Source organism: Topomyia yanbarensis, chromosome 1 (genome assembly GCF_030247195.1).
Source record: "Topomyia yanbarensis strain Yona2022 chromosome 1, ASM3024719v1, whole genome shotgun sequence".
Taxonomy (NCBI): domain Eukaryota; kingdom Metazoa; phylum Arthropoda; class Insecta; order Diptera; family Culicidae; genus Topomyia; species Topomyia yanbarensis.
In genome coordinates this window covers 23,669,884-23,681,985 of record NC_080670.1, presented here as the reverse complement: position 1 = coordinate 23,681,985, position 12,102 = coordinate 23,669,884, and the positions used below count along the sequence as shown (strand labels likewise).

General features: G+C 39.1%; 1 protein-coding gene across 1 annotated transcript in view; it reads right to left on the bottom strand.

The window, feature by feature from the left end:
• Positions 1 to 12,102, bottom strand: part of LOC131677095 (limbic system-associated membrane protein-like) — an 825,653-nt gene that overhangs the window by 127,910 nt on the left and 685,641 nt on the right. Inside the window, exon 5 of the mRNA XM_058956682.1 lies at positions 7,870 to 8,070. Coding sequence (XP_058812665.1) covers positions 7,870 to 8,070 — 201 coding nt within the window. The remainder of the gene's footprint in view (positions 1 to 7,869; positions 8,071 to 12,102) is intronic.

Sequence of the window (12,102 nt, the reverse complement as noted above, 5' to 3'; positions counted from 1 at the left end):
ACAGGCGTAAGTATGAAAATATTTTGAAAATAAATTGTCTTTGTTCCAGTACCGAGTAAACGGTTATCGTTGGGAGTACTTCGGAGCAAACCAGGAGAAAGTTATCCCGGAAATCGCTTCTTGTTATTCCTTTAGTATTATCGATGCAGTTGAATTTTACAGTTTTCAACTGCATCGATCATCGGTTTAAATAAGAACGTGTATTTTCTACTGCTATTTTCTTCGAAAAAATCACACGAAGTACTAGAACAAACCTATACAACTATACAAACCAAACAAAAATTAAACGTTGCAAAAAAGTAGTCTTAGAATATTGAAAATAAATCTGAACGGAGAAGATTGACCTTGAGACAGAGGTTGCTCGACTCAGAAATCAACTTACAAAAATGAAGAGGCATGGAAATATTTTTCGTAATGTCCAACAACAAATATATATTATTTTGTTTTGCTGTAAAAAACACTATGATCGCTTAAATGCGGATAAAAAGATTAAAGCTTAATTTTTTTCCAGAAGCGTGAAATTGGTACATAATATAGAATATTTTAATCAGAACAAATTATGTTTTGGACACGACCGAAACAAAACAAATATTTTAGCAACATTGGTCGAGTGGGCTGTGTCGTTTTCAACAGGGATTAGCAAAATATTGCTTGTGGCACTAAAAACTGGATTCTAACTGCACTGCGCACTTACCATTCTTCCATTAAATTCTTCTCATAGACCGGTTAGTTCGACTGGTCTGTCTATGAAAGTACCATCTCTATCACTTGAAATACATGTTTTTTGACAGCTCGCAGTTTTGAGATCACTCGCACTTTAAAAGTGCGGAGTCCAGGTTGGTGGGAAGTGCGCAATATAAGAAGAAGCCAGCTGGCGGATCCTATTCGCGATCTAAAGCGGGATGTAGACCGCAAGATGGCACGAAAGTGCAATGATGATGTTTTTATTTTCATCCGTCAAAACACATTGGAAAGTAAACTCTGAATTTGAGTCAATCAATATTATAATTAAATGTTATTTCTTCTAATGAAAAGTAATATTGATGAAGAAAATATGTTTCCTACCTCTGAAAAATATCCAGATGGTAAATTTCTTGTTACTTCACTCACATTTGTTCTTCTGGTTTCAATTTATACTAAAATGAAATTCAGAGATTGAAATTTCGATAGAAAACACGATGGTGGACAAAAATCACTGGATTAAAGAGAGCAGTTGTTGGCAGTCGAGGTTATCCCCTGATAAATCCAATTTCTAGATAAATATTTTCTATATCTAAAACAACCAACCTAACCTCAACATTACGAAAATAATTCCGGATCTCAATAATTCGCAATAAAATATTGAGTTCAACTGAATGTTTTGGTGTCAAACGAAAGAACAAGTGTTTTCCTATCACCTGTAATCAAGCTTTTTGTGAAACTATGTGATATTTATTTTAAAACAATTAAAATAGAACAACCATCCTATATTATCAATGCAAGAAAATGTTTTCATCATTTGATTAGTACCAAACATGAAATCTAGTTGGCGCATCGAGCGAAAAAGTTTCACGTTTGAGAGCCAATCCTACACGCTACCAGAAAATAACCTACAGAATAAGTTCTTTTAACTTAAATTCAGGTACTTTTGAACTGTGCGTCGCTTTCACACTTATTAGTGTTGTCAAAAACAAAACGAGAGATTCGACTCAGTCGAGGTCTTCCGTGCAGTAAGGTACTTTTAAGTTTTTTGGGGTATACTCAAAATTAGGTAAATTCAACTTAAATTTAAGTAAATTAAACTCAAGGTTGAGTTATTATTTTTGCCGTAGTTAAATGGAAACTACCTTCAACACGGTTTACCTACCCAGGTAACCATCTAGCATTAGTGTATGCAGTAAAGTAGCGTAAAAGTTGCATTCCGGATGCCTCTTGCAGTATGCTGGCATTCGTTATGCATAACTGTTGTTAATCAGCATTTGAAAAACTGTTTAAAAACTTCTTGCCAGTAAGCAGCATTCTGAATGCACAACAGTAGTAAAAAAGCATTTTCATAGCACAGCAGTAATGTAGCCGTATATTTTGCCAAAACCGACTTTTAAATAGCATTTAAAACGACTTAAGTGCTTATCAAGTAGCCGTTAAGACGCATTCAGCATGCTTATTGGTTACCTGGGTAATTTTACCTTCCTGCACGATACCACGAGATTGAGTCAAAAGTACTGAATTTTAGGTAGTTTTTCGGTGGCGTGTAGGGTGGAATCTAAAATTGTCATGTAAACAAGCTTTCTGAACTCTCAGAAAAGTGAGGTTATACATTTTCATGCAATGTTCTATAGCGGCGATAGTATAGACTTAAAGAGTAGAGTAGAATGGGGTCAATTTCGTATGGGGGTACAATCCCAAGTAGTAAATCGCAACCAGTTTAAGTCGCTAAAGTCCGAACAATGTTGCAATTTTTGTTGCAGAGATTGAACATAAATATTGTCTATCCCGAGATAAACTAGCGTTTCGTCGATTTGTTGCTATATGTGACACAAATGAGTGCGAACGAAACAAAAATAATCGTTAAACCGTTTTTTCGCTTGCACTAATGCAAAGTGAACATGCGCGTAGTTCGGCGCACGTCTTGGTGGCGCATGGCTGAAACGTCACGATGTGGATTTTAGAAAAGATTCGCAATAACATCAAGGTTATTTCATAACATCTTTTGTTCCCAAATAATAATATATGTTGGCAGCTAGAACATGTTCATTAATGTTCCGTACTGGTTTCTGATGCTGCAGAGCTTGTTGAAATTTAGTTGCGTTTTGTTTTAGTAGTGTATATTTTGATAATCGCGTGTTGTCATTCGCCGAAATTTTTACTGAATACATTTTAGTTTACAAAGTCGCATTCGTGTTATACGTACCCGAATAGAGTTTTACAACAGCATTTACCCTAGAAACACAGCCTTATTCTGCATTACGCTTTTTCGAACGAATGTGAGTTGCATTCTCAATAACGACAGCAAAATCGAACGGGAGCCCGATTCGATCGAACCACATTCGTTCGAAAAATCAATCCGTCGTAATGCAGAATAAGGCTGCCAATCATAAAACAATAAATATAGTTATTACTGTTTCAAAATTGTTCAACGCAGAGTTCTCTCAGTAGATTTACAATAAAATTACATGTAAAAATCAATTTTACTGTTCAACAAAAAACTGACACAGTAAATTCACATTAAATTTTACTGTTTTCGTGAACAAAATGCATGAAAAAGATCGATTTTTTTTAATGTTAGGATACATAACCAACCCCCTTTTATGTTGTAAAAGCCGAAATTTACTGTAGGGACGCCAAAGTTTGTATTGTAGCATAACACTAGAATTTACTGTAAATTATTGTAAAATTACTCTGGCACATATCGTCATTACACCTTTCAGCGTGAACTCACTCATGTGAAATGCTTTTACAACACTGAATTAACAAATTCCCAACTAATACGTGGCATAACGATAAATAAGTTGTATTTTTGTTGCCATTACATTGCGAAAAATAACCGATTACACTTCATACGCTACACTTGATATTATAAGGGCATTTAACTGTACGGTGGCGGTGTCGCCATCTATAACATGTTCGTTGTATCGGAAAACATATATAAACAAAAGGCAAAGATTTTTAACGAAATGATTAAATCCCTTTCGCACAGAGTACAGTCGCGATTCGCTGGTTGGACACTTTTTAACTGCACCTCTTTTTAGTTGGACTTCCGCTAGTTGGACCATTGTCCAACTAAAAAGCATCTGAATGTCAAAATCTCGAGTCAAATTTACTTTGACAATCAATCTGACAATATTTAGAGATGTGAAGAGATGCATTTACACTGCCAACATTTCCTTTGGAGAGTTTTTGACATTTGTCAGTCGGTCCAACTAGCGAATCAAATTCGTTAGTTGGACAAGGCTGTGGTCCAACCAGCGATTTACGACTGTATATTATTGATATATTTGACATAATTTTGGAACTAAGATCAAGAAGGATTGTAATAGATCGAAACACGTAGACAAAATTACGGTATTTTTAGACTCTCAGTCGTAGGCTTAAGTAGTTTTTTCCTATAGTCTGTGTATTATGTAGAGTTCCGTACAGAGGAATGCGCAACATCGTATAAAATGATGCTTACTTCTTTGTTCCTGGCACCTACAGTTTTTGCTGTAACTTTGAGTGACTTCAACCGAGTTACACAATAAATTCATACGAAGTGATTTAAAAACATACGGCCAATTTCTTCACTTGGATGAAAACCGATTTTCGTTGAAAACCGGCTACTTGGTTACTAGCAACCCGAAAACTGGTTTTCAGCGAAAACCGGTTTTCATCCAGTGAAGAAATTGGTCGTTACTGTTTCGTGGCTTAATAATACTCTTCCATGTCATTTTTGTACATTGTTACAAAAAGTATTTGTATTTGAATCTCAATTGGCGTTTTGCTGCAAAACTTAATTTCCTTTTGAGACATATACAGATCATATCTGCGCTAAGTGATTTGGTTTAACTTTTTGATATTTTTCCTTAAATACGCATCAATCATGGTGAATAATGGACTCAGAGGAGAAGAAACACGATTTTGAAGTTGATGATAATATGTTTTATTAGATGTACTCAAGTTAAACATAAGAAATCTTCAAAAATGTTTGTACCGTACTTCTAGGTTCAGGAATCAGAATATATTGGCTCAAATGGCACGTTCCCCGTACATAGTCGGGGATTTGTGCCTTTACTTCTAGGTTAGGGTTCATAACCGCGCGATTTAAGAATATTTAATCAACCCATCAACGTGTAACAAAAGATTACTTTTGGCAAGAATTAGCTCTCATTCGAGCGCACAAAACTTTCTACGAAGTGGTTTTATTGCGGGTCTGAAAGTTAAAATTTAAAAATATACTACGGTATCTCTCTTTTGCACTTCTTGCAGGAAATTAGTTTTCTTCGCCGTTACTTTCAGTAACGGATATGGTAGATTTTCTTAAAAAACCTGTTTTAATCCACCTAGCGGTGCAATTGTGCCTTTCTCATTTCTCTAAACTATGGCACGGAGGCTTTTTATGTTCAACATAATTGTGGAAATGTCCATTACATTCTTAGTACACTGCTCTTATACACAATGGCATGCCAGCCACGAACTTGATGAGCTACGTGTCGACGGTGAAACACTTGAAACAAAAAAATATCATACTCCATTAGCCTAATCAGCATTAGATCAATGTTATCTGCTTGCTAACTCATTTTGTCATGCGGGGGTGGGTATGTGAGGAGGGCGAAAGTCCCATGAACGAACGACTCCCCAGCTTAAATTGGTATGCTTTGTAATATAGTGGTGGTTTAAAGATGATGGGGTTGAAAGGGAGGGGTATGAGGTGGTGGTCTGAGGGGTGATTTAAGGAGATTTTTAAAGGAGGGGAGTGAACAGTAGAGGGGGGGGGGTGTAACCCCTCTCCGTAAACCATCAACTACGCCCCTGTTAAAATCCAAAAACCTTATGCGAGTCGAAAAAAAAATTTGGCCGGGATTAGGTTGACGTTTTTCAGAGTGATTGCATAACCTTTCTATATGAGAAAGGCAAAAATGTGCCAAAATCCAAAAAAGTGAATTGTCAAATTTTTTTTCGAGTTTGAATCAAATCTCGACGTTTCATGCACCTTGAACACATTTAGCATCAAAAATAAAAATTTTATTTTTAATTTTTCCTATAGTTTACATGAGAAATTTCTGTGTGGCCGCACTCTGAAACCTGTAATTCCGGAACCAGAATTCCGATCGATCCAAAATTCAATAGCAGCCGATGGGAAGGTTGCACCTTTCATTTGAGATTAAGTTTGGGCAAATCGGTCCAGCCATCTCTGAGAAAAATGAGTGACATTATTTGACACATACGCACATACATACACACACACACACACATACACACACACATACACACACACATACATACACACATACACACACACACATACAGACTTTTTCCGATCTCGACGAACTGAGTCGAATGGGATATGACACTCGGCCCTCCGGGCCGGGATTAGGTTGGCGTTTTTCAGAGTGATTGCATAACCTTTCTGTATGAGAAAGGCAAAAATGTAAAAATTATACAAACTTTTGAAAATTCTCTAACAATTTGACAGTTCATACACAAAAAATCCACCTCAAGCATGTAGCGCCCCCTACATACATATTTTCTGCGTAAAGATGCCAACCGTTTCGTGTCTTTTCGGTCGTGTGTTGGCAAAAATCGAAAAAAGTACCGAAAAAGGAATGCCGTTCGATTTTTGACTTATACGCCATTCACCTACTAAACGTTTACACTTCGCTTTCAGTTCGCCATCTGCAGGCGACTAGCGGAAAGTGTTTCTCGCGTTCAATAAGGGCGGGTTCAAAGAAACCACATGAGTAATACACTTGAATCAGATCAAATACATATTCTATTTGATGTAAACAAACATCGGAATAAGATTTGACACACATATTAAAACAATGTGCCTATTTTATTGAAAAATTCGGATGAATAAAGTAGATTATTTTGAACAATACATACTTTACATGTTCATCTTTACGTTAATGTGAATTGCGACGCTCCTTGTATGTACAGTTCGACTTGGACTTGATACAGTGAAATTTTTCTATACAATAGTACAGTTCACGGACTACCTGGTCCTGTCCCTGGGATTGCCATAGGGAAGGTAATCTTTTAACAAGGTTTCATTCCCAATATTCCACTTGTTAACTTTTTAATCTGTACTCCGCCTTATAAAACAGAAATCTAGAGAAATAAATATCAACATAAAAAAGCATGCAAAAAATCGATATCAACACTGCCAATTTTCTACTCGAGCAATCTGTTGATGGTGCCGAAGTGGCGTATCATCATGATCGAACAACAAGTAACCGAGAAGGCTATATACAATAACCACCCCCTCGCAAAACTTCTTCGAAACCACCATAACGGCATAATAATGGGTACAATATTAGTTTAATAAAATTTCATGCACATTTTCCAACTAAATTTATACTCTTTATTCTTCTTCTGCTCAAACTGATACGTGCCGCTTTAGCGGGGATCCTGCAGCGTCGTTTGCTACCGCTGGCGCTGGTTGCCCGTAAACTGCACGACTAATGAGCAAATGATACTTTGAGACACCCACTCGAAAGCTTACTGTACCCCTACCACCCACTTCGCATCCTCCGGTTGAGCATATGAGTGTCTCTGTGTTGGCGAAATGCGACTGTGACTCGCTGTTTCCCATCATCGGCGTTACTTCGAAGCATCTTCATGCCTCTTTCAGCAGACGGTTTGCGGAACTCTCTTTATACAGAAGTATAGTTACTACATATACAGCTAAAGCCCATGGCGCTGCTGGGACTGGAGAAAGTTTTCCCCCGCACAAGAGCCAACAACCGCACGCACTCGTTTCGGCCGGGCCATAAAAATGGCATCGCATTAGATGGGGGGAGAACTGTGTTGTAATAATTTCCAAATTGCTTCATAACCATAACCTCCGCCGGCGCATCGGTGGTCTGAAGCTCCCGATTACCCACAGGAGTGATGTGAACACCTATCTTATTTTGCCACGGGGGGAAGGTGTAGTGGCGAAAAGACTCGCGTACCTTGCAACTCACACAAGTGGCATCACGCAAATGACTTTCTGCTCATTAGTCGAGGAAATTTCACGTATACTTGTTTTGTTTGCGAGATTGTGCAGCCACTAAGTGAATAAGTTTCCGTTCCTCGCAATGAACCGCTGTATGCGCTGGCTCCGAGGCACGGCTCTCAAAGTTTTTGCCATTTGTGTACGAACACTGATGGATTATTATTTGTACTGTGGGGTCCGCTAGCTGTGGTACTTACCAAGAATCTCCACGGTGTGCACCTGATCCTTGTTGATCTTGTCGCTGATCTGGCACACGTAGTCACCGGCATCTTGCGGTTCCAGCTCGGAGATTTCCAGATTGTACCCGTTGACCAGTCGTATCCGCTCGTCACGGGTCACCATCAGCTGGGAGGCCGTCAGTACGTTGGTGCCCCGCCGCCACAGTAGCACCAGGGTTCCTGCAAGAGAGAGAAAGGAGAAAACTAATTAATTGGATTTCCTAATAATGCCCGTCGATGGCGCAGTTTGCTGCGTATAGCAGGTTCAAAGTTATTCCTTTCGGATCAGCGTGAGCGGGCAGTATAGATAGATGGTGGGTAAAATGTTGTAGTTTGTGTAGTAAACTGACTCTGCGAAAGATTGTGTTTCGGGTGAGTCTGGATTTATGCGTGGGTACACTGGGCTGGGGTCAGCGACCCAGATATTTGGGGGCTTCCAAATTACCAGACATGTGGTCCTCTTTTTCAGAGGCAGACAGGACTAGTATATCTGGATCGTTGACATATACATATATTCACAATACTGTAACCATGATCAGATTCATACTAACTTCATCAATATAGGTGTCACGATTTTTAAATAAGTTGCACATTAGAATGTAAAAAATGTGTGTAAAAAATTACACCATTTCTTTCGAGCATGTTCCGATGTTCAGGACCAATCAAACTTAATTTGAGACATAGTTGGTACAAGTCTTGAATATGTAAATTAAATCCAATATAGAACTGATAATACGTGGTGGGGTTAAATTATGTACAAAAAGACGGTCTGTCACATAGCACGATAACATATACGTGGGCTGAACAATTTGCCCGCTATCCCCGGTTCAAGGATAGTTCTTAAGATTTCCCTTGTTGAAAATTTAATATTCAAAAGCACTCGTCTCTTGAGTCTTTCTTGCAGTGCTTCGATCAAATCAGAGCTCTTGGTGTAGACAGAACGGGTGTGCCATTGTAGTGAAAGAGACCTACCACATCCTTCGGTGGAAGTGAACAATGCCGCAAACAATGTTTCGAACGTTTCGCTACCCAAACAAAAACCGTCAATCCTTTATGTTCGAGGCGTATAATTTTCACTCATAAAATAGCGTTAATCGTGCAAAAGACAATCACACAAACCATCATTACCATGTAACAGCTCGTGCGTCCTTGTGTTGAACGGCACAAAACGACGGCGCCAAGTTTTCGGTATGGGAGTATAATAATTTCGGAACCAACAGTAAATGCGGTTTTCTCCTACACTTGCTTTCGATGTAAGACAGACGACACACGACACATGTCTTTTCCGTGCCATTCAAAATTAACACGCGAAATGAAATTTCATCCCGGTTGGAATTAACCTCCAGTCTGTCGTTTTCCACCCGTCGTCGTCAATGAAATTCTAGCCTATAGCTGAATTTCATGATCACCGGGGGGTGTGGGCGGCGCGATAACAAATACTGATGAAGTCTTATCACGTGTCGCGTCAGTCTTTCGCCTTCCTGATACGACACTGCTTTGGGGAATTATAATTATCTTCATTGTGGCACGTTGAATCTATATATTTAGAGCGGGGACTAAACAATAAGCAAGGACGCAAACCTCTTGAGATATATTCTACAAATCAAGCCATCTGAACTGCTTTGCAATTTGAATAGAGTTGGATATCATAAAAACATCCAAAGCAACCTCCTACAGTGTGAACCCGTTCCCAACCGCAATTAACGAAGTCCAACTGACTAGTTCATAAAAAGCAGCAGCTCGGTCGTACACATTCTCATACTATTCTTCCTTCGTGCGATTGTTCTACTCGTTCATTGTTCGTTACTTCACAAAAAGAAGCCAAGCTCTGCGAGCGTTACTAATTAATTATCCTGGCATATGTTGCATACCCCCCTTTCCCGCCCCGAGAATAAATGGATCAGTGCGCACTCTCCTTTATTACTGTTCCCGCACTGTTTGAAATGTTTGGTGCTTGAGAGAAAGTGGTTCCATACGAAAAATTAAAACTTAACACGGTCATTTGGGTAGCAATTTGGAAATCTATATTGTTTTCTTTGAACAGTGGCACACCTGGCATTTTGGTGTAGGCTATACACGAGCCCTTGTTTTTTAAAGCACAAGAGCGAACTAGTTATCTGTAATTGTTCGACAATTCTGAAATAGTTGTGGAATTTGAGTTTCGACTTCGTCCCATCGGAATCCGGCACTAACTTAGTGACAGGACTAAACTAGAGCCGGATTGACACCAGCTCAAAAAAAAAAAACGAAAACACGATTTGTGATTCTGAGCAAACCAGTAGTCGCGCATGATGTCCCGCAAGAAAAGAAGTTCATTTTAAGCTGATGAGATGAGCTTTTCGTCATTTACCTGATGGGAATGATTGGGGAAGTTTTAAGGAAAATAACGATATAGAGAACACAGACAATACGGAAATAACACCACAGACTAACAGACATAATACTCGAAAACAATGCTTCGCCCGTTTTAACAGTCATTTTAAATATATTTGTATTTGGGACTGTTGCCACATTTGCAATTATGGCGCCACTGACATATGAGCAAGCGTATGGGGGATAGACCACTAGTGAAAAATTGTTCTTAAACCAGAGGGGTAACCCACCAGCAAATGAGTGTTTGGGACTGTGAATAAATGGTGGAGCTAGTGTTCTGGGAAAATTGCCGGATCCATGTTTTTTGAGGGAATTCCCTCCTAGTGTTATGTCTGTTAGTCTGTGATAACACTTCTTGATGAGCGGATAGATCAACACCCTGATATTGAGATACACACTTAACTTTTTCTGTCGAATCTCAGTTTTTTTGCATCTTTTGCCAAAACCTCAATAGCTGAGATCTCATTAAACAAAAAAAGCAACATTGATGTTTTATTTGGATTAACTGCTAGTCCAACACGGAAACACCATTGCTCAACATCACATAAGGCTTGCTGTATAAAATAAAATAGTGTGTTAATGCAAATGCCTGTGATCATTATATGATAGTCATCGGTGAAGCCATTTGTCGGCAACCCTAGGTCACTAAGTTTCCTCATCAAGCCATCGGCGACAAGGTTCTATGGAAGTGGTGACAGCGCACCACCTTCTGGATATCCGCAGACATACAGTTTAATTATTTCTACTTGTCTTTACAATGAGCACAGATATCGGTTGCTAAGCATTGCGGGTAACCAGTTCGTGATATATGAAATTACTCCACATCCTCGTGCTGCTTCCAAAATGGATCCGAAAGACACGTTGTCAAAAGCTTCTTCGGTATCAAGAAAAACTCCTAAGCGCCTAAGCTAACATGCCGAACGTAGTGGTTGATAAAATCTTCCACTGATTTGAGAAGGCAGGAGGACAAACTGGTTGGTCAAAAGCTCTTTTCCTTCTCAAAAGTGACGCGGTCGCTTTGAGAATGAATTTTACAGTTGTTTCCCGTCACGCTAATGGAATGTTAGTAGTGGTTACTGAAACCCACATAACAGAGTCGTATGGTGACAATAGTTTTACCATTGAAGATTACGATCACACTAGCTGTTATTCTGATTCCAGACACACAGGTGGAGTTATGATCTATACCCAAAGAAGCTTGAAATTCCGCGTATTGGATAACAGGCAAATTGATAAAAACTGGTTCTTGTCTATTGAAGTATATCGTGGAATGAAACCTGGACGCTATGGAGTTGTCTACCATTCCCCTAGTGAAAGCAATGCATCTTGAGAATTTTGGAGGACACTTGGCTGGATAGTTTTCTTGATATGGCAAAACTCAACGTGTTAGCGGATGACTTCAACATCGACTGGGCAAAAGAACCAGACTCAAGTCATCTCCGGCAGCTGCAGAATCGTTTGGATTGAAGCAGCATGTACACGACCTCACCCGTATTACCCGTAGTAGTCGTACCACAATCGATCTTGTTTTCTCAAATTGTGATATTGATGTTGAACCAGTGAGTGAATTAAAGATTGCAGATCATGAAACGTTGTGCTTGATATTCAAGGGTGAATGTGAGAAGAATGAAGAAACACGGGTGAAGATAAAGTGCTGGAAAAATTACTCGCGTGAGGCGTTAATTCGGTTGTTGAGGGAAAACATAAACCACGAAGCTAGTCTTGGCGATCTACATGAGAAGGCTGATTGTTTGATCGAGATCTTGAAAAAATCGGTGGACACATTGGTGCTAGTGAAGTTCATCAAATCGAAGAAATCGTGCAAATGGTACAGTGTGG